The 25,943-nt window shown below is 36.1% G+C and overlaps 1 protein-coding gene across 4 annotated transcripts; it reads left to right on the top strand.

The window, feature by feature from the left end:
* Positions 1-1,865: 1,865 nt before the first annotated feature.
* On the top strand, positions 1,866-19,698 carry LOC117402818 (metaxin-2). Of its 4 annotated transcripts, none has more exons than XR_004544510.3 (10): positions 1,866-2,081; positions 5,589-5,636; positions 6,423-6,469; positions 10,818-10,890; positions 12,855-12,931; positions 15,278-15,370; positions 17,023-17,061; positions 17,502-17,627; positions 18,065-18,155; positions 19,196-19,333. XR_004544510.3 is itself a non-coding variant. In XM_034004319.3 (10 exons), exons 1-10 carry the CDS (start codon positions 2,042-2,044, stop codon positions 19,404-19,406), a joined length of 831 nt encoding a protein of 276 aa, XP_033860210.1. In that variant the 5' UTR covers positions 1,872-2,041; the 3' UTR covers positions 19,407-19,698. The 4 variants fall into 4 exon arrangements, 3 of the variants coding, with proteins under 3 accessions (XP_058888213.1, XP_033860210.1, XP_058888212.1); XM_034004319.3 differs by having other exon boundaries at positions 1,872-2,081; positions 18,079-18,155; positions 19,196-19,698; XM_059032230.1 differs by lacking the exon at positions 18,065-18,155 and having other exon boundaries at positions 19,196-19,338.
* Positions 19,699-25,943: the final 6,245 nt, after the last annotated feature.

The raw sequence follows: 25,943 nt of genomic DNA, 5'->3' as shown, positions 1-25,943 counted from the left end.
ATGTTTGCACAAACTGCACCATTATAAAGAAACTGCTGCATCCCTTGCTCTAGGTCATATGGCCTGATAGCAGCTATAACATTATAGTGAGTTTGAACTACAAGAAGATGTTTGGTATCAATTCTTTATAAATTATAGCCTACCCCAAACTGGACACACATATCAAATTAATATGTTGTGTTTTTGTAATAGTTAGTGTATAACAAGTTTACTTGTTTGTTGTTAACAGTATTAGACAATCTTAAATCGTCTAATGTTGTTTGCAAAAGTCACATTGATTTTAAAAGTTTCTGGATTATTAAGAATTTCTGGATGTTTTCTTTTCTTTTGCTTCAATAATTTAAATAGATGTTGGTATCTCCATCAGTCCTAATAAATCATTATATTTTGGTATGGAATCCAGAATCTAGTTTACCTCCATTTAAATTCTGCATCAGGAAAAAAAAACAAAAACAATTTTGAGTCCAGCATCTTCATGAAAACTGCTTGAAAGGTTACATGTCTTCAAATGTCTTTTTTTTTATTGGACCTAAAGATACGGTATCCATGTAGCACATAATTCATGATTCATTACTCCTGTGTATTGTTCCTTGATTGCAAGCACACACTTTCCTGAGGCAAATCATGTCGGAATGAATCTGAGAATTAGATCATGAAAATGACGCAGAAACTCAATTTAGATCTCCAGATATTTTGGATTAAAGTCTAATGGAAACAACCAGAGGGGATACATATTACAGACAAGTGTCTTTAAACAGTCTATATGAAACTTACATACATGCATGGTCTACTAAAGAAGTACAGTAATCACCCAGCTGTACTATTGTTCTCCCAATACTTTTTAATCAGGTGCATAAAACTACAATTATTCAACATCAGCACGGATGTGAAATATGTATAACACTAACGATTAAATAAATATTGTGTGTGTTTTTCTCTTCTCACGGGGTAACAAGAACAATACGCTATTATTTCAGTTTCATATGGAGAGTCATGAACTGTCATTAACTAAACTGTCGACTACATGCTGGTGAAGACATTAGGGGGGGGGGGGGGGGCTCCTTCTTTCCCCTACGTCCTTCTGCACTGCATAACATTTACTTTGCACATGATAACCAGTAGACTCGTTGGTGTTGGGGTCTGTGCTTTTGCTTCAAGATTTGCATATCCAGAAACCTGTTTATTTTGCGGGTGAAGAACACAATTTCCTTTTTGTAACTACCTACAATCAAATGACAGAACTAACCAATTAACCCGTTAATGCATTACTTTTTTTTAATAAATGAAAAAAGTAGTTTTAGACAGATACTATATATATATATATATATATATATATATATATATATATATATATATATATATATTATTTAAAAAAAATATACTCAGTTCCTTTATATTTGGGGGGACGACGACATCATATCAGGCTATCATGCATTTGCGTCTTCCATATGTCCCCATACAAAGACTAGATAGTTGTTGTTTTTTTTATCCGTACACATATGAGGTCGCCATGCATGAAAGGGTTAACCCTTTTCCCGCGCCTAATACCAGTTATGCACTATCTTACTACGCTATATGTAAACGGTCATTGTCAGATGTAGACCTCATTGCAATAAGCACACAGCATATGTAAAAAGTCTAGACAGAATAACTGTACTCAGGTAATTCTTTTTTGTAGTCAGTGCAAAACTACTACATCTTCCTGGCTAACTGTACTACATTCCTGAGCACATCGGAAAAAAACATGAAAGCTCGACCCTCAACATTTGCACCTGTTTACCCCCGAATAAAAAGAAGAACGCATGGAGAAAAGACAATACCAATGAATGCAAAACTAACCCGGAAGTAGTGTTCAGCAGTCTGCAACTGCACCAGGAAGTAGTTGCTCACGTCCCTCCTGTTATGCCTGTCAATTTCAGCACTCACATCCTAAAACCTCTTGTGCCCTTAACCTTGTGCAGTGCATTTGAACAGTATTTTATTTGGTAGAGCTACTGAACATTCCATTGTTTAATTTGTTGTATTGTTTGGAGCTGTCGCCATGTCTCTTGCTGCAGAGGCGTTTGTCTCCCAGATAGCAGGTAACGACATTATAATCTTTCATTTTACGTATATTTGTTCCCCCTTTTTGGGTCAGTTCTGTTCACACAACGACATTCTAATGTTATAGGGGTCTACCCAAATCTCGATTTCGTGGAAATCGTGAAATTGAGGGATCACCGCGAAATTCACCTCTTATAGGGGCCAATGCATACAAACAAGTACGGAGAGGCAAAAAAAAACAAAAAAAAAAACAAAAAAAAAAACCTCGTTTAAATGAACTACTGCACAACGCAAGCGACGCAAACTACGTGTCTTCCAGATAGACCTTTTTTATTCCTTTGACGTCCTGTGTGCATTGCACTTAAGCAAAAAACAAACAAACAAATAAAATTTACAAAATAAATTCTCCAAAGCGGTTAACGTTCTTGTTTACTATTCAAATAACAAAGTTTTAATCGGCCTATCAGTGCGTCTGTACTGCTTTTATGTGACCAGTTACTGTGCAGTAGGGGGGTGGGACAAAGTTGGTGCTGCATTGCTTTGATTTAGGTTGCTAAAATCTAGTTTTCAGCATTGGAGGTAAAATAGTAGAAATGGACGACAAAAAAAGCAAAGTATATTTAGGCTGATGATCGTTTCAAGATATTTCCCAAAGAAACTGTACATGCAGACTGAGAATCACACATTAACAAAAGGTTACTACAGAGGCTGCTAAGAAGGTAAAATAAACAGCTTTCAGAAACCAAACTGGAAAGTCAGCCCAGACAAAAAGTATTCCTGTCTGCAAGTTAAATCAGTACTAAAACGATCCAGCACAGCCACCTCGCTTCAACCTGCTGCTTACTTTTTCGTAGTTGGAATTTTAGACCTGAATAGCCACGTTTTCTTTGTTTTGACTCAGTACTACTAATAAAATAAATTATTGGATGGGGCAAATAATATGACAACAAACGTGCTGCATACATTGCCTTTATTAAAGTATGCCAGATGCCCTTGTGTAACCGATTTTTGGGGCTGTTTCTAATCGATTTCCACATCTGTATAACTTGGCAAAGCTTTGCCTTAACTTCCAGCCAATTCAGTGGATGCAGAACGTGCAGTCTTAATGTATGGGCAAGTCAACTGCTGGGGGATGCTGCATGCTTGCCTTGAACAAATGACAGCACTCTGTTTTAGTAAGGAGGTAGTACCACTATTTTTAGACTTTATAGTGTTCTGAAATACTGTCTACTTAGGTTTATTTAATGTTTAAACAGGTCCGCGAAATCCAAATTTTATTCCGCAACATACCCGTGAAAAATACGTAAATCTACCTCGATTTAAGTAGACCCCTAGTTATATGTCTCTAACACTAACAGCAATATTGCGAAATGTGGATTTAATACAGCATCTTTTTACTGGGATTCATAAAATACTTGCAGTACTGTAGTTTACTATTATTTTAAGAAGGTCCATGAACACAGTTTGCAAGAGAGTCACGAGAACATTCCAGAAGCAGTATAGAAAAGGAAAGTACAGAGTATTCGTCAAACAATAAAACATTAATCCAGGTAAGTATTAGTTTTATTTTGTGTGCTAGTATTTCATTTATATACTTAAGGTTTTTGGAGATGAAGCTGACACAGGGGAGATACAGGGAAGAAATCAGCACCAACAACGAGGATACCACCACAGTGTCAATAGTTACATTTTAAACGTGTACGCCATTATAAGTATAACACCAGCCTAGTTTCACTGCAACGTTGTTTCCTTTTTCTTTTCTTTTTTTAAAAAAAATAATAGCCTCGTGTTTATGTTCTGTACATGTAATTTCTAATGTTTAGACTACTACATAAGAAACCCATTAGAAAACAAAAACTATACAAGCTGTCCCCTCCATCGTTTTGCTCCGCACGAGAATCTACCCTGCTTTCTTTATTTCGGCAGAGTGTCTTTTTTAAAGCTGCACATGCTTAACTGTCCTGATTCAATAAACGTGCAGGTGAACATGCCAACTCAATCAATTTTTGCAGACAAACTATTCACAGGTGGGGGTTCACAGGCATGATATATGTAATGTGTATGGTCAATACAGAACTGGACAGATGCTTGGCAAATTTAATCTTAATAAATGTAGCAGGCAGGTCTCACAATGTTAGATACAAATACCAGAATCAGTGGGACTGAACTGGAACAGACCTAAAAAAAAAAGATCTTGGTGTAATAGTAGTCTTGTCACTGTCAGCAACCAGACCGTTTAATGAGGATATTTAGAAGACAAACAGAATAATTCATTATAAAAAAGTTACAAATCAAGGAGGAAGTTATAATTGAGATTATATTGTACACTGGTGAAGAAAACTTTTTTTAGTTTTGTTCCCTGTTTTGCAATAAGGAAATGTGAGCTTGGAGTCAGTCCAGCGAAGAGAACCTAGACTAATCTTACCGCTAAAAGGTATGAGTTATGAAGATAGAGGGAACTGAATCTCTTTAGCGTAGAACACAAAGGAGTCAACATCTTTACACAAAGTTAACCCTAGTCATTTTTTCAAGCACAGCACAGAGTCCAGGACCAAAGGACACAGCTATAAATTGAAAGTAGACAGACCTGGGACATAGGGTATAAACAGAGAGTAGTCAGTATAAGGAATGGATTGCCAAGCCATGTTGTTACTGCTGAAACATTAAGATCAATCAACAACTAGGAACCACAAACCAGATCAGAATTGTGGGCCACAAGACTACTCTTATTCTGAACGTTTCGTATGCTCTTATGGTTTGTTCAACTGATAATGTCTAATAAACCTTTTTGAGATGCTGACTCTGACTGGCTAAATCTAATGGTAGCTTTCATTTTGACATGTTATCAAAGTTGGCTCTGTATTTTCATCATGTAACTTATTGGTTCCCTAATGCTTGCAATATTGGCCTCATACTTGGTACACAAAAATCTTTGATTCTCTAGGTAAAGTTTGATCATGGTTACCCTCTGGCAAAGCCTCTTACATGGAGACCATTTGAGATAGTGACTTTGTATTTGCAGGGTTATGCAGTATACACACGGCATGCTGAATGGGTTGGTGACTGACGTTGACCACTGACATAATATAATTTTCATATTTAGGTAAAAAGTCTTTTTCATATGGAGAAAGCCAGACACCCTGTTTTTTTTGGGGGGGGGGGGGGTTTACCCTTTTTCTGTTATGAAGTACTGCAATTTGTATATGTAATATTTCTCTTTCAACTTTAGGGCTATGTGGGCAATATTGTACACATGTGTATTTAGAAATTAAATGCCTGTTTCTTAATGTAGAAATATTATTAATTGTCCATTGATAAAGTTTTAGAATACAATGTAGACTGTATATTGTCCAATATTACTGTGCAGTATGTATATCATATTTACAGTGCAAAAAAGTATGCCACTTTTTTAATACTGTAGGTTGGGCACATGTGGTTGCAAGGTCTTGTAAATATAATGCCAAACTGTCTCTTTCTTTGTGCCACACTGCTGCACTATGCAGGTCCTAGTTACAGTAATTACACATTCCATTTGTTTCATTCAGCTGCAGAGCCTTGGCCTGAGAATGCAGCACTGTATCAGCCTCTGAAGGGTGAGTAATTCATTTTGCAATTAACAGCGCAGGCGTTTGCACTGAAACAAAAGACAATGCATTTTTATACAGTATTACATGGATTAACTGGAAAGATGAGCAGTACAAAGGTTGTTCCTTCATGTCTTTGTATTAAAAGCTGTTATTTAAAGGCCAATATTGGCCATTTTTTTCCCCATAGCTTAGGTTAGCTGCTGCTTTGCCCACCATTCTATTAGCTGCTGTACGCAGTATTAAGTGATGCAGTGCAGACTGGGTAGATTTACTGCACCAACAGCTGAGGCAGCACTATTTTCAAGCCTTGTGGTAAGCATTGCTCTTGGCAAAGAAAAAAGGGAACTGGAAAAAAAAAGGATGGTTCAGGCTCCCATTAGCAGCTCTTCATATATCATAAGATCACATTATAGCGCCCATTTGGGGCTCAGCAGCATGCTACAGTTGTCGGAAGACTGCAAAGTAATGAAGACTAATAGTTACCAGCCCCCAGTCCCCTAACCATAGAATTTTTATTGCTGCAAACTTGTCATCTTTCTTTTTTGTGACAGAGTGAGACAAGGTTTGCAACATTCATTAATGACATTTTTTACACCGTGCTGTTACTTCAAATATTTGAATTAATCCAGATTATCTTTTGTTTTTCATAAATTAAAGTGTGTAATCCACCCCCATCCACACTAACCTTTTGTCATTGTTTGGTGGTATTTTTGTACTGTGAATCGGATAGATTGCAACTTTTCTTAGTAGTATCTGTAACAATGCAATGTCTGAAGATGTTTTGTTTTACAGATGATCAGATATTGCTTTCAGATCATGCTTCCTCACTTGCTGTCCAGGTAAAATAAAATATATGTTCTTGTTGCTGCAAAAATAAATAAATAAATATATATATATATATATATATATATATATATATATATATATATATATATATATATATATATATATATATATATATATAATATTAATAATATGTATAATACAACTGTGATATTAATAGCTGCTTAAAAGGTCTAGAACAAGAGCACTCAATGTAAGACTCCATGGAAGTGTATTCCAATATATAATGATCAAGTTGATGAACTGGCCTATGACATCACCACCCAGATTACCCCAGTACTGCTTTTTACCATATGGTTCCACAAGTAGTAAAGTAGCTGCTAAGATACCGTTAAGAAATAATGAAATGGTTTGAAGAAAGACAGGAGAGTGGTATTACCACTACTACCATTATGTGTGATCTATGATGTTAAAATGTATCAAGTCAAATGAAATGTTAGCATCAGGTAAAATAGAGTGAATTGCCCTACTTAACATACTGAATATCAAAAATTGGTGAAGGGACAGATTTGCCTTTGAACCAGTCACAGGGCATAGTACCATTATTGAGCCCTTACTGGAGGCCTATGTTTGAATTCCAGTGTTCTCACAAGAATAAAACAAACTTTTAGATTGCTGAATTTTATACAGTACATATATATATATGGATTATTTCTTGGACTCCTAAATGTATTTGTTTTTTTTAAAGCTCATAATTTTCTCCCTGACTAAGACAACCTAGTGATTAAGAAATATGAGTAATAAATAATCTCTTTCTCATCCATAATATTTTAGGCCAAAATATATTATAGTCCCTTTCCATTTTACTGATGCCCGTATGGACACCTTTTATAGCATTTTCAATATAGAATTATGACTAAATAAATTGCGTCTTCATTTATCTTCGAGACCCTTTCAGTGATAACTGTGAATCCAGCCTTGCAGCATTCCAGAAAAAAATTGTTACATCATTAAATTAGCCTTCTGCTGCAGTGTGAAATTGATTGTTCTGGAAAATGAACCTGGCTTTGCTATAAATTACATCTATGGGTTCTAAGGAATCTGTTATTTTGTTTAAAATAGTAGCTAATATAATTAGAGTTCTAATTTATGTTAAACTACAAGTGTGCCTATTACAGTAACAGGGTTTGGAATTTAATCTGTCTCCCAGATAAAGAATGACCTTGTGTGGTTTTCATTTGTAACGTCAGACACATTATTTCAGTAGCGTAGTCTGTAACCATTAGATATGAAAAATGGATTATTATAGAGACAGTTTTATTCATGGTTTTCAGTTTTAAAAGTTGCCAGTCCTTCCATGTACTAGAAAAGTAAAAATTGGTAATTATACTACTTATCATAAACCCGGACATATTTAGAATAGCATTGAGAATGTAGTTCTGTGTGCAGTGTAATATAGTGAAACGACATGGCTTGTAACTGCATAAAGAACAGATTATATTTTGCATCTGTGTATAGTTTCTAAAGAATCTCAGTGTTAGTACATGTCTCTAAGCTGTGTGTATTGCAAAACAGTACTATCATGCAATAATTGGAATGAACAGAATTCAATCTGTAGGGCCTGATGAGGAATAAGATTAAGTTGAATCTTTTGTAGATGCATGTCATGCAGACAATTGTTTTAAAAATGTAATATAGAACAGATAGTGGTTAAAACACAGTCATTTCATTTGGTATTTCGGTTACTTTTTGTCTCCAAAATTAAGATGTTTATAGATATTATTATTGTACTGTATAAGCAAACTGTTAAATACTGTATATGTTAATATTTAAATTAGCATGAATATTCATGGTCTGTCTAAAATAGAAAACACACACATATGCTTTCTGGGTTGCCCAGTGCTCATTATTGTAGAAGAGAACTGAGAGTGCTGGAGCTGGGAATGGATGTTTTAAGGCCAACTATGAATTCAGCATCAATAAAGAAATCTTTCTTCACTGTCAACCAATACAGGAAAGACATAGTTCCTGCTGTTTATTAATAGTAATTTTGTGGGGTGGTGGTGGTGGTGGACATGCCTTTTTTAGCTGAGATTGCTGAATACATGTGCATTAGTGATAGTTATGGTGGCGATGTCCATTAGGGTCAATGCTGAAACCACCAGAAATCATTGGCATGCCCCAATCGGGGCTTTATATGTAACGTGGGTCCCAGAAAATGAGCACAGAGTGCCTTCATCAGTGGGCAGGCTTTATGGATCTTTATATCTTCCTTTATATGGATCTTTATATCAATCCTTTATATTTTGCTTCTTTTTGATCTTTTTGTTTTAAGTGTATTTTATTGACATTGCTGTACCGTCCCACTTACCCAAGAAATAACATGGAAAAGTTTTTAATATATACTGACGAATTACAAGGGAAACAAAAGGTGTGAGATATTAAATTATATACAGCATGGACAAATTATTATTATTTTTATTTTTCCCCCACAATTTGTTCCTGACACATTCCCCACCTATATTCAATTCTAACATACAATTTAAAAGCAAAAAACAGACATTTATTTATGTTTTTATTTTAAGTGTAGCATAAAATGTAACAAATACCAAGAACCAGTGTGGAAGAGCAATATTCAAAGGATTAGCTTTTGTGCCGGTTACGTGATGTAAGTTTTAATTTTGTAACAGATACCAATCTGTTAATGCACTACTTTATAAAATGTGCACTTTGTGAACATGCATGACTTTATAAAACATTAATCTGGAGATAAAAAAAAAGATCTTAATGTACTGCATCCTTAATACTGTAGAATAGCATATATATATATAAAACATTATTACGTGACCAAATATTTAAATAATGCTATCCCATGTTAAGACTAATGACAAGGATCTCATGGCTTGTAGGATATTGGTTACACATTTAGCAAGTATTCTGCTTAACAACAAATTAAACAACCTTAAAAACCTAGACAAAGGATACAGAACAAACCTTTATATATCTACACAGTAGTGTATGAAATGAATCCTTTTCCACAATATGCAGACATTGGAATGTCTTTACATTTCATTTGATTAGTTTTTGATCATTAAATATATTGGTATTACATAAAAAAAATAATAATAATAATAAAGGAATATACAAGATTTAAAATATGCCAGATCTGGTCATATGAAGGAATAGAATTCCTTCAAGAGTCAAAATAAAGAAATAGATTTAAAAATAATGGCGTTTGTAATGCATGGTCTATGTTAATGTACAACGTTTTTAAGCAAGTGGAGTGCGCTTTAGTTTGTTCAGATTCCTTTCTGGAGGGAGGAGGTGAAATGACCTTTGGCTGCTGCAGAAGTAAAGCAACACATATCTAGCGTTTTGAGACACAGAATTGACAATACATTTGTCTTTTGAATAATGTAAATATCTTGAGAATACTGTGGCAGTTGTTTGGGACAGGACCCTGTGCTCGCTGTGTCCACTGAGGGCCAGAGCTGTCAGCTGGCTCGAACACAGCTCCTGCTGCAGAATAATTTAGGCTGTGTCTCTTGAAGGTGCATTGAGTCGCACACTGCAGTTTTACACTTTGCCTAAGGCTAGCTACAGAGCCTTAAAGTTAATTTAGAGTTCTGCTGTAAAGGGAATTAATGTAGTAAGGCTGGCCAAAATTAAACTTCAGTTTCCTGTCAGTAGGGGGGAAAAAAGGCAGCCAGAGACTAAGACATGTGCGTTTGATTTGTTTTAAAGGGTAATTATTCTGTTTTAGTAGAACCTGACAATCTGAAATAGTCTTTGTGTTTTAATAAGGGTTCATAATTAAATTAATGCATCTATAGTCTTTTTTTTTTTTTTTTTTTTAATTTAATTAACATGTCCTACCATTGCAAATATGTTTGTCCTTCCACCTTCAATGTTAGAGAAGTGGCTATTTCAAATGAAACCCTTCATGGGCAGCTTTTTCTACATGTAATGGGCTGGTGCCCCAACAAATACATTTGTTCAGGCTGACTGGCTTAAACACGTATGGCTTAAAATGAATAGCTGGTGGCAGCCTGGCAGCGCTGTTCGGTGAGGCAAAGTGCCAGTAAATTGTTTGTCTTCTGCAGTACAGTCATGTAATTCTTCAGGGAACCAATGACATTCTGCTTGCCAAACAAAATAATGATAAATTGAAGTAAACCAAACTTGAGGATTTCTGATCTTTCTTTATGCTTTGTTTTTTGTTTTGTTTTTATTTTATTTGCAGTCACTTCCACATTTATTTATTATTTTTCCTTTTCAACATTTCATTTTCTTAGTTAATATTTGTATAGACATGTGTCACCGCAGTACACTCTGCTTCATTGCACTGTTTTGAATTTGCTGTCAGGTAATTATTTATATTTTTTTTGTATTTTCTCTTGCCAGGCGTATTTGCGAATGTGCAATCTGCCAGTCCAGGTGGTTTGTAGGGCCAATGCAGAGTACATGTCTCCATCTGGTAAGTCTGTTTTACCCTCTGCACTGGAGCACTGGAGTTACAGTGCCATGGCAACAATATTTCAGCTTGCAGCTATTAAGCAACACCATTAGATGCAGTGATTCTAATTTTCTGACTCTTCTGAACGCTTGGCTGTTTTCTAGGGTTATAAGAATGCAATATACACCAGGATGTGTGGAATATACTCATATTAGTACTGGTATTTCGTTTTTTTTTATTGCAAACACATTTGTAGTAGATAGTAAATCTGATTTTTTTTTGTTATACACAGTACTCCAGCAATGGTCTTGTTCAAATGCTGGCACTGCATGCCTGATTATAATATTCTAGCAAGGTCAGCTGAGGCAGTGACTGAGGATAACAGGTACAATCTCTTGACAGCACTCTACCACGTAGGTATTGCAGTTTGTACTACAGCTATGAAAGGTGTTTTAAAATTACATTTAATGTGTTTTGGATAACCGAAGACATGCAACTGCCAAAGGTTTGTACAGGTCTGCTGTTTTAATTTAACTTTGCTGCGTATAGATATAGCTTAACAATGTAATAACCCCAGACCCAAGTCCAAAAATATTCTAAGAAAGACACAGTTTGGGGATGGAATCAGAAACCTGTCTTTCTACAAAGTGAATACAAATAATAATAATTCAAAACTATATATTGTTTATAAGGGAACACAAGTAGAAAACCCTCAGAGACCTCTGTGTTAAAGAAACCTGCATCTCTTTTGTCAAACACTTTATCGTATGGATGCAGATGAGGTCTTTGTTGGAGCATTGCACCTCATCCATTACCCTAAGGCTGCTTGTGAGTTTGTGAGAATGAATCTATTGAAAAGGACCATGACATAACCTGCTGTTAGTGTGAACTCTAAGTGAACTAGGCCAAACAGCAGGTTCCATGCATCGAGAAAAAAATTCTGTTTGTATTTAAGTCTGTTCTTAACTGGGTTTTTTTTTGTATCTCTATCTATCTATCTATCTATCTATCTATCTATCTATCTATCTATCTATCTATCAATTGAAATCTAACCCACTGGTATGTACTCTCTGTTCGAAATCGATGGCTTTAATTTATTTTTTTATTCCAACATGATGTAACTTACAAGGTAGTTTCCTGCTTTCAGGATACCCTGTTCACACAACATATATTTTCTTTTGACACGTGTGAGGGATTTCCTTGTATTGCCATTATGATTTTTTTTTTTTTTTTTTTTAATTCACCATTTAAAATCCTATTAACCAGATTTAATTTCCTCATAGGAAATATGAGCACACTGTTGGATGCTAACAGACTTTTTCTAGTCCTCACACATAATGGGCCATCTTTCATGGCTCTTGAAAGAGTGTTATTAATTTCAGCTCAGCAGAAAATGGATTTGCGGCCTTAGCGATCTAGTTAAGTGATTGACCGGGGCAATATGAAACTGCGGAACACCAATGTGGCCTGACTGAGCAAGTCAAATTATACTAACTGGATGACTTAAAAGAAAGTTAAGATTTTTCATGCATCTGTGTGTTTTTCATCAATCAGGGATGTATTCATTTCTATCTGTGCTATAACCAACAGACATGTCTGACATAATATTAACGTTATAAAGCTGTATAGAGAAGATTATTGATTTCTGGATCTAGATGAAATTGGTGATAGTTTATTATAAAAAAAACAGAATTAAAAAAAAAAAAGTTTAGTAAATTACAATTTCACTATGATGCATTCTCTGAAATGTATTGGATTTAAAATGTCTGTGGGTGGACACTTTTCTTTTAATGTGAAGGCCCAGGGCAGTATTGTAACTGATGCTGTGGCTATAATGTGAAAAGTCACTGGACACAATTTCATTTCTGCCAGCTTTGAGGCATAGAGAATACAATGGGGCTCTTACGCTTTGTTCCATTTCTGACTGCAGAGCTTTGTAAGCGGGTAATGCCATTTTTTTTCTTTTTTTGCCCCCCCCCCCCCAGGTAAAGTCCCTTTTATACATGTCGGTAATCAAGTCGTATCGGAACTTGGTCCTATAGTCCAGTTCATCAAGGCGAAGGTAAGAAAAACTACATCTATATCAATGCGTTTGGTCACAGTAACTGCAAAGCCACTTCAACAATCACTCTCAGCCACATTCTGGCACACATATTGATTTGACAATTTATAAAAATTATGAATGTTTACAACCACTGCCAAGCTTTGAAATTTGTCAAATAAAGCAAAAAGGTGTCCTATGTATATATTTGCAAACCAAGAACAAAAATCCATTGAACATGACCCGGAACACTCAATTATATGCTTTCTGTTTACACTTAAAGATTGAAACAGATACTCTTTGTGGTAGCTTAAGACAAAATAGTTTTATAAGTGAAATGATTGTATTAAAAAGCTAGGACCGTGCTGTGAATTGTAATGAAATTAAATGGAGGAGCTGCGTATGCTGTAAATTGGCTGTACTAGAATGAGATTCTACTCAGTCATTTATTATTCCAGTGTTCTAACTGTTTTTGTATTTCAGCAATCAAATATAAAAAAGTGTGTGTGTGTATGTATGTATGTATGTATGTATGTGTGTATATATATATATATATATATATATGCAGTGCCTTGCAAAAGTATTCAGACCCCTGACCAATTCTCTCATATTACTGAATTACAAATGGTACATTGAAATTTCGTTCTGTTTGATATTTTATTTTAAAACACTGAAACTCAAAATCAATTATTGTAAGGTGACATTGGTTTCATGTTGGGAAATATTTTTAAGAAAAATAAAAAACTGAAATATCTTGCTTGCATAAGTATTCAACCCCCACACATTAATATTTGGTAGAGCCACCTTTCGCTGCAATAGCAGCTTTAAGTCTTTTGGGGTAAGTATGTACCAGCTTTGCACACAGTATCGGTGTGATTTTGGCCCATTCTTCTTGGTAGATTTGCTCCAGGTTGTTCAGGTTGGTTGGACGACGCTTATGGACCGAATTTTCAAATAGTGCCACAGATTCTCAATGGGATTGAGATCAGGACTTTGACTGGGCCACTGTAGGACATTCACCTTTTTGTTCTTGAGCCACTCCAATGTTGCTTTGGCCTTGTGCTTGAGATCATTGTCCTGCTGAAAGGTGAATTTCCTCCCAAGCTTCAGTTTTTTAGTGGACTGAAGCAGGTTCTCTTGCAGTATTTCCCTGTATTTTGCTCCATCCATTCTTCCTTCAATTTGAACAAGATGCCCAGTCCCTGCTGATGCGAAGCATCCCCCAGCATGATGCTGCCACCACCATACTTCACTGTAGGGATGGTGTGTCTTGAGGCATGGGCAGTGTTAGGTTTGCGCCACACATAGCGCTTTGAGTTTTGGCCAAAAAGCTCTATCTTGGTCTCATCTGACTACAAAACCATTTCCCACATCGCAGCTGGGTCACTCTCATGCTTTCTGGCAAACTCCAGACGTGCTTTCAGATGGTACTTTTTGAGTAATGGCTTCTTTCTTGCCACCCTCCCATACAGGCCAGTGTTATGCAGAGCTCTTGATATGGTTGATTGGTGCACCATTACTCCACTCCCAGCCACTGAACTCTGTAGCTCCTTCAAAGTGATTGTTGGCCTCTCTCTGGCTTCTCTCACAAGTCTCCTTCTTGTTTGAACGTTGAGTTTTGAGGGACGGCCTTTTCTTGGCAGTGCCTGGGTGGTGTGATGCAGCTTCCACTTCCTGATTATTGATCCAACTGTGCTCACTGGGATATCCAAACACTTGGATATTATTTTGTACCCTTTCCCTAATCTATGCATTTGTATTACTTTATCTCTAACTTCTGTAGAATCCTCTTTGGTCTTCATTTTCCTTCAGATTCACAGCCTGACCAATGATCCTTCAACAGTGGGGTTTTTATCCAGAAAATGTGACAGCAACTTTAATGGTTCACAGGTGGAGGCCAATGGTAAGGTAATTGTGTCCTCGGGAGGGCATTTTCTTTCATCGGTGTAAACTGGGAGCTTCCACAGCACAGGGGTTGAATACTTATGCAAGCAAGATATTTCAGTTTTTTATTTTGTACCTAGAAGAATTGGTGCTGTTTTGAAGGCAAAGGGTGGTCACACCAAATATTGATTTGATGTAGATTTTTCTTCTGTTCACTCACTTTGCATTTTGTTAATTGATAAATATAAACTATTAACATGTCTATTTTTGAAAGCATTCTTACTTTACAGCATTTTTTCACACCTGTCTAAAACTTTTGCACAGTACTGTATATGTGTATGTGCATCATTGAATGCATTACGACACTTCGTAATGGGTTTGGTCTGTTTGCTTGAAGAGCCATGCATCTCTTCTGAACTGGAGCCATCCCACAGCTGAACTGATTTGTATTATTTAGTGCATTCCCACTCTCTGTCCCTTTAGGGCCATTCACTTAGCGATGGCCTGGATGAAGTCCAGAAGGCTGAGATGAAAGCCTACATGGAACTTGTGAATAATATGCTGCTGACAGCTGAGGTACAGTAACTTCTACAAACGTATGTGGCTATTGCTTTCAACAGCAGGATGAATGAAAACTTATGACACATTTTTCTTTCTTTTTATTCTCAGCAATTGACATTGCTTGCTCTTATACTGACAGACTAAAGAGGTTTAATGTATTTAAGGTCCCACCCTGGGGTTCTTTTTTGTACAGTGAATTTTCTGTTCTTCATGAGAGATCCTCAGACAAAAGAAACAACCTGTAATATTGTTACCTACTTTAAATGATCTAGATCATGTCTTAGACACTACCAAGTGTGTTAATTTTGAAGCTGTAGTGCCCCATACAGTTTTTTTTTTAAACATGGTATTTAAAAGACATATGGCTAACAAAATAATTTAATTGGTAGCTATTCCCATGTCTTAGTTTTCATTTTCTATATGAAGACACATACATAATGTTCAGTGTTTTTTTTTTGTTTGTTTGTTTTTTTGGCAAAAACTTCTTAGCGAGAATTCACGAACATTAACACATGTTAAACAGAGGCAAGCAGTGATTGGTTACTGAGTTTTACAAGAACTCTTAACTCCCAGAAGCCTCACTCATTGGCTCTCTTCACTTGCATGCTTTCGATGTCTCTGCATTCCTTTGTGTGACCTCTTGAATTAGAATGGGGGGAGTGCAGCATTGAAAATATCTACAAGGAACAATCGGCACATTTTTTAAAATGTATGTGTGTGTATATATATATATATATATATATATATATATATATATATATATATATATATATATATATATATATATAATAGCATTAAAATATCAAATAGAGGTTTACCATAATGTGTGTGTCTTTTAGAGAAATACAATAATATATAATATAGATTATACTGGTTAAATGTTATCAGTAAAAAAACACATCACTTTTTTTGGAGTGTCAGGTTTAAACAGGACTTTATGAACAGTCAGTTTGACAAACTGACAAAACCAATACGATCAATTTCACTTTGCGAAAAACACCCATGATGTGGTGATACAGTTGCTGCTATGATGTCACAATCAATCATAACAAACTCGTCTCTTGTTATACCAGCCTGATTTGTATTAAATTACTATGACATTGCCATCCACGCGGTGTATATTGTCCACACCTTGGACTGCAATAAATAGTGTTGGTGTTTTCAGGTACAGCAAACATTAGTAACGTATTGTAAAGGCTGCTTACATCATGGGTATGAATATCCATAGTAATATGACATTAATAATTTAGAGCTAGTGATACATCAGTCTATCTGTTGATTACAGATGTTTATCTTTACTGATCATTTCCATCAGGAATTTAAATGAGCAATCATTGCTGTTGACTTATTTTAAAATTTAAAGGGTCACCCTGACATCCCCCCCCCCCCCCCCCCAAGTATTAATTGGTTTCACCTATCATTTCTGTTATTTCACCTTATACAGTTTTTACAATAAATGTCCTTTTCTGTAGTCTTGCACTAATTAATCACTACGCCCCTAGAACATCATTAATTAAATGTTTGTAACCACCTTTTAATATTCCAAGCATTCCCTCTATAAATCAAGTGTAGATATGCAGAAGGAGTACATTTTTATACTGCTCTGTATTGTCCATTCATTTCTGGGTTGTTTTTTTATGTTGTGATTTTCCTGGTTTGTTTTGCAGCTGTACATACAGTGGTGTGATGAAAATACAGCAAAGGAGGTGAGCACTTTTAGAGCATTTATCTTAATTAAAATTTAATGAAAGGGAGCTTTCTTCACAATCGCAACTCCCTCTTCATAAATGATATATTGTGTTTTACAGCATTAGTAATGCAGTGTTCACTTACTGTGCCTGCACATATATCACATATATTTTCAGTAAGATATGTGGTCCTTTTTTGTCTCCTTTCAGTAGTGACTTTTTATATTTTGTAGATTATGCTGTTCAATGAAGATACATTTTAAATTGAATTCTGTTGACAGGCTTATTATAAGCAACGAAGAATACAATGCGGTCATTCAAATTTGTTTTCCTTGAAATGTGTTACTGCTACATATCTTTGAAAGGACTGTATATTTGTTTAGGACACTGTAAATGCTTGATTTTATTTGTTTGATCTTAAATAGGGACTCAAGTTGTTCTCATTTTTATTTTGGAAGATCACTAGGCCTAGATTTAGCTCTCCATACACATGGCCTCTGAATCACGTGTTGGCCTATCAGAAGCAGTGGGAAGTTCGACGTAAGATGAAAGCGATTGGATGGGCAGGGAAGACTCTTGATCAGGTTAGTTGGGCTGTAGATGTTTCAGCTTGAAGTAGTTAATATGTGGCTGACTGTTCTTTAAAATCATAAATATTAATTGTCTTAATGCCACCTTGTTTTGTTACTTGAAGCTGGCTCCTTGCCTAAGTAAGTATTAGCTATTGTCCCTTGGTCTTTTCATGCCCATAGGCATTTTTTATGAGCTGCATTGGATACAGGTTAATGTGACAGCTGTTATTTACAGACATACCTTGTTCTTGTCTTGGAAGTATTCAAAAATTATTTGTCGTCATGTGACTGCAGCCCAAAAATAACAATAGTAATAGTGTCTGTAAAGCAAATATTTCCCCTTGGCACATTACAATTAAAATATGAAGTCCTGAATCAGGTACAGATTTGTAGCCAAGAAAGGTTCTACTGTAGAGTCTGCCTCCTAAGAGATATGTTGTTTGTTGCAGTCATTCTTTATAAGGTTTATGAAGATGTAAGTCAGTGCTGCCAAGCTTTGTCACAGCGACTGGGGACACAGCCTTATTTCTTCAACAAACAGTAAGTTTATGTCTATGCAAAAGTTATGACTATCCAGCAAATGTAATGGAGGACTTGCTTGTCTTGTAACACATTGTTTGTTTATTCATTTGCACAACCTGTCATGTCCAGAAACAATTTATTGCTATTTAAATGTTATCAGAATGTTTTATCATTTTTTTGGGGGGGGGTTAGTGTTTTTTTTTTTTTTTTAATTATTATTTTCTTTTTTTTTATTAAGCCTCCAGTGCATTTTAAATATACCATATTTTCAATTTGTCAGCTTCTCCTGTAGCAGATTTATAGTTGAAGCGACCACTCCAGTTAGGTAGGAGTTAGCAAAAGGTCAGCTCATGACGGAGGGGTCCATAGGTAAAGACAGGGACGTGTTTCAAGCATGCACTGTCTTCCTTTGGTTTTGCTGTCATGTTTATTTCCATTTGTTTAGCCTTTGGTACAAAAGAAATGGAACCAAAGACTGCCACCATGTAGGTTTCATTTTCACTGGTGTCAGGCTGCTTGGCAGATGAAAAGCCCAGAAGGGCATTTTCCTGTTTGAAGTGCACCCGTCCTTCAAAGGGGGGGTTTTGTTATGCATGCTAGCTGCAGGGGAGACCAAGGGAACAGACTTCTAGTTCCCTTTTCTTTTTATTTTGCCTGATGGGTGAAGGGTAGCCAGGCAAAATGATAAAGTACTGTACCCTACTTACATTCTTTTTGTCAGTCGGCTGTGTTCACATATTTTCTTAAATTTTTAGTGCATTGGGATATTATAATGAATTTGTTAATGGCAGCAGGGTTTGTTACAAGCTTGGGGAATGAATAATAAATTGCAGTAATAAAAATTTCGATTGCATGCATCAGTGAAACCTTTGGAGGTTTCATTTAATTTAGTTAAAAAATGCCAGCAGCTGACTGGGCATCTGAAGTGCTACCTTGAGAATGCACATTGTTTTGACTTGTGGTCTGAATCTGATAGGGTTGGCCAAGACTGCAGGGAAAAGTATTTTAAACCAAAAAAAAAAAGGAAAAGTCACCTAAAATAATGTTCTTCGTTCCAGGCCTACTGAACTGGATGCTCTAGTCTTTGGACATCTGTTCACAATTCTTACAACTCAGCTCACCAGTGATGAATTGGGAGAGAAAGTGAAGAACTACAGTAACCTGTTGTCATTCTGCAGGAGGATAGAGCAGAACTACTTTGAAGACCATGACAAAGACAGCATTACAAGTTCAACCTCTCGCTTATCAAAAGGCTCTTCCTTAATGTAAACACTTCACAGCTGTAAGATCCCCTTCCATTGCCTAATAATGAAGCACACAAATAGCTAGACTATGGTACCTGCAACACAACAGTACATATAACACTGGCACATGGTGGTCTATGACATTGTGTAGAAAACATTTTCAGGATTATTCGTGAAAAGGAAAGTGTCTGCCGCCAATAATAATTAAACATGTTACAATACTAGTGAAGTAATGATTAATTTACTTTTTGTATAACAAAAATGATTGTTAAATTGTTAAAATGATTGTTAAAAATATCTAGATATGTTGTTTTTTTTAACAAAAAAAAGATTTAACCATTTGGTTGTAAGCACGAAGAGAATGCAGCTTTAAAGGTGACGCATTTGAGGAAACTTTTAATTCAGTCATTGTATTTATCTTGCTCTTAATTGTATTATTACTTGTACTGTGATACTTTGAAATGTATTTGCTTACGATTGTAAGTCGCACTGGATAAAGGCGTCTGCTAAGAAATAAATAATAATAATAATAACACTATGTAACACAATTTTTGTTCCTGGGTAGTAAGTGTTATTTCCTAATTGCTTATGCCTCAAAAGTATAGAAAATGGCTATTATTCCCCACAAACTTTGCTTTTGTGACCAGGACAGTGATATTTTGAAATTTACCTATTTCCAATGAGAAAACGGGCGATTTTGTGTCTTTTCGGTCACATAAAGTCAGAAAAAAACAACATATGAATCCAAATTAACATGTATTTATACTAAAGTAATACAAAAATGACTACAAAAGATTTCGAAGTGAGTAGTCTTTCGAGATTTACGATTATACTGTAAATCACTTTCACGAATCAGCCCCCAAATGTAGTCTCCCATCATGTTCTCGTTATACTGTCCTTGGTAGCGGCGTTCAAAGTCCAGTATATCCTGGTGGAAGCGCTCGCCTTGCTCCTCAGAGTACGCTCCCATGTTCTCCTTGAATTTATCAAGATGAGCATCAAGGATATGGACTTTGAGGGACATCCTACAGCCCATTGTGCTGTAGTTCTTCACCAGTCTCAACCAGCTCCACATAGTTTTCGACCTTGTGATTGCCCAGGAAGCCCCGAACCACTGCGACAAAGCTGTTCCAAGCCGCTTTCTCCTTACTAGTGAGCTTCTTGGGGAATTCATTGCACTCCAGGATCTTCTTTATCTGTGGTCCGACGAAGACACCGGCTTTGACCTTTGCCTCAGACAGCTTAGGGAAGAAGTCTTGAAGGTGCTTGAAGGCTGCCGACTCCTTATCTAGAGCTCTGACAAATTGTTTCATAAGGCCCAATTTGATGTGCAGTGGTGGCATCAGCACCTTCCGGGGGTCCACCAGTGGCTCCCACTTGACGTTGTTCCTCCCCACAGAGAACTCGGTCCGCTGTGGCCAGTCCCGCCTGTGGTAGTGAGCCTTGGTGTCCCTGCTGTCCCAAAGGCAAAGATAGCAGGGAAACTTGGTAAAACCGCCTTGGAGACCCATCAGGAATGCCACCATTGTAGCCTCTTGATGCCATCTCAGAAAAATGCAGATATGTATCCATTTAGGCAGCTGGAACTAAACTGAACTGGTGGGCTTAAGGCCCCTGTATTTATACTACTATTTATATTACTGGAAAGTTCTAGAAGTTACTCCAAGTTTACTCAGCACTGAATCTATCTGGAATGTTCTGGAAAATAGGTAAATTTCAAAATATCACTGTCCTGGTCACAAAAGCAAAGTTTGTGGGGAATAATAGCCATTTTCTATACTTTTGAGGCATAAGCAATTAGGAAATAACACTTACTACCCAGGAACCAAAAAAAAAAAAAAATTTGTTACACAGTGTAATAATAATAATCTGAATCTGACTATCATGTACGACGTAACTAATTCTACTCACGTGTTGTTGATCATAAACATCATTTGCCGTTTGGGAATTGTTGATTTGCTCTGTTTTTCACTTAATACACTTTTGAAAAGCCTTTGGACTCCACTGTATCTGCATACAATGCATTAAAGCCTAATGTATAAAAAGTACTCTTCCTTGTCTTTGATCTTGCACAAAGGATCTGCACTGGGCCTTTCACACATGTAGGCAACACAGAGCCTTCAGCTTCCACCACAGAAGAACAAAGGGCAAAACATTTGCATTACACATTAGAGGATTATCATGTTAGCTGATGTAGCCCCAAACTGGTAAAGCTGCTCTTTTCTCAGGCCTTAACAAGTGTACACTCAAAGAGGAGCTTTGTGTTTACAAGGTGATTAGCCGCTGTTACACATTTGCATTCAAATGATGTCTCTTCTAAAAATCAGATGTGTGCTGGGTCACCACACTGAGAAGAAAGCTTGTTCTACCATCGTCTGGTCTGGTCTGTATATCTTGATTTTTGTTAAATGAGTTGAAGGTTTGTGGAGCTGCTCGATACCTCGAGTTATCTTTGTATCTCACTGGGTTATTTAGGATACACTGGGGTTTGTTTAGGATTGCTCCTTAAGACAATTTGGATCCCTAGCTGCCTGACACCAATTGACCTGTGAGTGTTGCCCAGGTCATCTTGCCACAACATTGGCTACACAGTAACGTCAATACAATGCATATCTGTTTAGGCAAACTGCTCCTGGCACTTTGTAAACTTAAGACACTGCCCAATTAGCAAAGTTATATTTGTCCTAAAGCAGTGAAGCAGTTAGCTAAAATTCCGGTCTGTTCCTAAAACTTAGCAAAGGTTAGTGACTGTCAGCATGGTCATTAGTGACCCAGGTCATATTCAGTAAGAGATACACACAACCTCCACATGGACTGGTCTGATGCTGTTACATTGTTTATGTTAAAAATAATAATAATTGAATGTGTCTTGATGCACACTCTACAGCTGCAGACACTTGCTGTCACAGCAATCTACTAAAATTGCACTCAATAACACGTTTTTAATATTACATTACATTAGTGTAAATAAAATGTAAGTAGGGCAGTGACCTTAAAATATAATTCTTTGCTTATTTTTTATTAATATACAGTATATTTTATCTGCTTAACACAGCCACAATATATTCGTCACAAGCCTGAAGATTTACACAAAATACAAAGTTGACCTAAATAAAGTTACTGGAAGGAAAATCAATGTTTTGGCCACCTCACAGATATGCAACATCACTGTGTCTCAGGAAGATTATGATAATTGCATTGCTTCTAGGAGTAAACACACTGGAATAACAAGTTAAACAATCCTGCCCATGTTTTTGAAAGGCCCTGCAGCCCCACTCTTCAGTACAAGGCGGTAATGCTGCTGTAGGATGTCATACAGTAGTAGTTGATGCACTGGCTAAACAGTACACTACAAAAGTACTTTAGATACAGACAAATTCCATTATTACAGACCAAATACAGTAAATCATTATTTTAATTGCTTATCATGACTAATCAGAGTTAATGCAGAGGATTATTTTTAGTTGTTGGTATATTAATTGTATTGCCAGTTGTGTTGCAGATTTTTTAAAAAGGACACTTTATCTAAAGATATTTAAAACTCGCTGCAGCAAAAGGGTAATAAAATGTACAAATGGATTGTGCTAGTGGGATGTGGCTAATGAAGCCTCTTAGGATCAGCTGGGTTGCCAGTGCATGCTTCATTTCCTGCAGATATTTTTTTTTCTTCTTACAAGCAGAGCACAGCTCCCATGGCTCTCACAACAATTATCACCCACTTGTTTTGTATTTTGTTTTGTTTTTAGTTTTTTTTTTTTTTTTTTTTACATTAGCCGGGCTGAGAAATGTGCTGTATTAATCATGGCTAACGTTGTTATTTATCACCTGCTGGGTGAGAAATAATAATTTTGGCACGAGTGGGGCAGCAGGCCAGTGGAACCGAATTAAGTAAAACATCTAAACACTAGCAAGGATCATTTCTCTGATTAATGATTCCTTACGAAGGAAAAGTGCTGCTCATTATCTGTCCAAATTGGGATTTGCAGATGAAGGTTCCAAGAAGGCTATATATTACTTTACATTGTTTACTTAAGTGCTCCTAGTTTATTTTCAGCTGTTTCACAAACCACTAGAAGCCAGAGCATTCGTCGCAAGAAAAGGATGCTATCTGTAATGTCAGCTCTGCCTTCCTCAGGGAAGCAAAGAGAAAAAGCAAACCACCTCCTAGAGTACTGTGGCAACAAAATGTTCCAATATAAAAAAACTAAACTTAGACCCTAATACTAAAATTATCTTTATATTGAAACATGCACATTTTCAGTATTGCGTGGTTGAATCTAGAGAAAACTCATTACTTCTGTGATTGTTTTTATGCAGTAGTCTTTTTTTTTTGTCTAAGTCCTTAAACAGACAAAATAATGAATTAGTGAGTGGTAAAAATTTGAATAAAAATATGTGTTTGCACAAAAAAAAAATGAAAAGCTGCTAAATCCCATATTAAGTGAGTTGATTGTGAAAATGTATCCATTCTTTATAAAATGGCATTTGTAAAATATGTGCTCATAAAGGCTGAAAAGGATTCCAAACCATGTAAATATGTTAGTACAGGCGCTTGATTTCAAACACCAGCTCATCACACACTATAGAAACCATTCAGGCAGTTTCAGGGTAGTTATGGACCCTTCTGGATCGTATATATAATGTGTTTTATTATTATTTTTTTCTCTGGTGTGCTCCTTGTGTTAAAGTGTCTGTATTTTTTTAATACAAACTTCTGTTCCCTTTTCAAGGTGTTTGAAGATTAAATTCTAGTCATTGGAATATCTAAACATAAAAGGGATCAACAGAAATGTCCTTTCTGCATATCTTGGAAAAATATAATCATTCTTTTTAATTACTGAAGCTGGGCGCTCTATTAAAATTCTAATTTCCTTCACCCACCCCAATTCATACAGGTCTGGTTGCATTCCGTGGTTGAAACGACATCTAGTGTATATTATTCACGGCAGTACGCCTTGGTTGGGCTGCATGTCAGAAGCCATCTTGCTGCAAATTCTTCACCCACCTTGGAGTGCAGCTTGTGGAACTGATGAGGTGAAGAGCATTGCACTGCATCTCCGTGCTAGTAATCACAGGACTGAAGAAACACATACATCATCTGCCACATAGGCTGGCATTCCAAGTGAAAAGCCTTCACATCATGTAAGATGTTGGACAAATGATGGCCAATGCACGTCTATCTCTGCATCCTCAGTCAGGGAAAAGCTGAACTTGACTTTCTTTCTTTTTTTTTTTTATTTGTTGGCAAGGTTTAATATTGACAACAGTTTTTGTGCTCTGTGAAAATAAGAGCTGAAAATATGATATAAATTACATATGCAGGGCGTTGTTCTTGCAATAATCATCATTGCACTGTCAGTTTAAGATATGAAGGATGCCACTGCTGTTTTATGTCATACCAAATGCCTTTTAATGCTGTAGGTTTTTATTTTTTTATTTTTGTTTGTTTGTTTTATGTTTTGGTGCGAGTATAACCATATCACTATAACAGAGTGGAGAATAATTGAATTTATTAAACGTGATAGTGATATATAACAATGGTATGGAAAATACCAGTAAAACACCTGTATATCTTAAAGGTACAATGCTAGTTATTTTTTTTCACAGCATTTTCAAAATGGATAATATTTGAAATTTCTCTTTTGCTAATTTCACTGGTGCTCCAGCTTATATGGCATAGTAGAATGTTATGCCTTTTGAACCAAAATGTCTTGATACACAAGCTAAAATGATGTTTCAGAATACTGTAGATTTCAAATTATGACATAGGCAGGTTCTCTCGAACATAAAGAAAGGAAACACAACAACTGCATTGAAAAACTTAAATCCATAGAAAAAAAAGACATTATTGAAGACAAAAATGCAGGGGGGGGGGGGGGGGGGGGGCAACTTGAGAGGCATGGAGAGCTTTACATTATTTAAAATATTACATGTGTTAACATTTTAATAGCAAAATATAATTTCAAACTAGTTCTTGCAATGGATACACACATATCCAAAAACTAATATTGCATGAGACCCAACTGATAGCATTATATGGTGCTCCTATTTTTTTTTAATAACAATAACATGTAGTTGGATATGCTATAGGCAAGTTAATGAACACACAACAGAGTCTGGTATATTCAAGGGCATAAGCTACTGTATGGTATTTATTGCATATAGAAATGAAAGCCCATCTTCTTTTTTTTACTGTAGTTATGTGTTGTGAAATTACTATTCCTGTCAGTAGATAATACATCTTACGTGCTTAACAACCCTTAACAACTGTGCTGTAATTGGATGGTTTTAATAATGTTTGTCCTGGTTGACGGAGACACTGAGGCAACACATCACTGAATCAATGAATTAAAAGAGCATCAGTTCTTATAATAAAGAAAGCGGGCACAATACAGTCTTGGATGATGTTAAGGCACATTGCAATAATACTTTATCAATATCCTCAAAACATGGCCTCCAGGCTTTGGCTTTTTGATACTGGGGTTTGTTTGTTTTCTGCATTGATTTAAATGTTTAAAATATTTTCTAATATGAATGCATATATATAATGTTGCACATACTG

This window comes from Acipenser ruthenus, chromosome 10 (genome assembly GCF_902713425.1).
Source record: "Acipenser ruthenus chromosome 10, fAciRut3.2 maternal haplotype, whole genome shotgun sequence".
Taxonomy (NCBI): domain Eukaryota; kingdom Metazoa; phylum Chordata; class Actinopteri; order Acipenseriformes; family Acipenseridae; genus Acipenser; species Acipenser ruthenus.
Note: the sequence above shows the minus strand (reverse complement) of the source record. Positions and strands in the feature narration are given on the sequence as shown.

Bases quoted from the DNA above. Each gene is read 5' to 3' on its own strand.
- LOC117402818 (XM_034004319.3), top strand. From the start codon at position 2,042: ATGTCTCTTGCTGCAGAGGCGTTTGTCTCCCAGATAGCAG. The intron at 15,371-17,022 runs GTACAGTAACTT...TTTGTTTTGCAG, and splicing joins ATATGCTGCTGACAGCTGAG to CTGTACATACAGTGGTGTGA. The intron at 17,628-18,078 runs GTTAGTTGGGCT...ATTCTTTATAAG, and splicing joins CAGGGAAGACTCTTGATCAG to GTTTATGAAGATGTAAGTCA.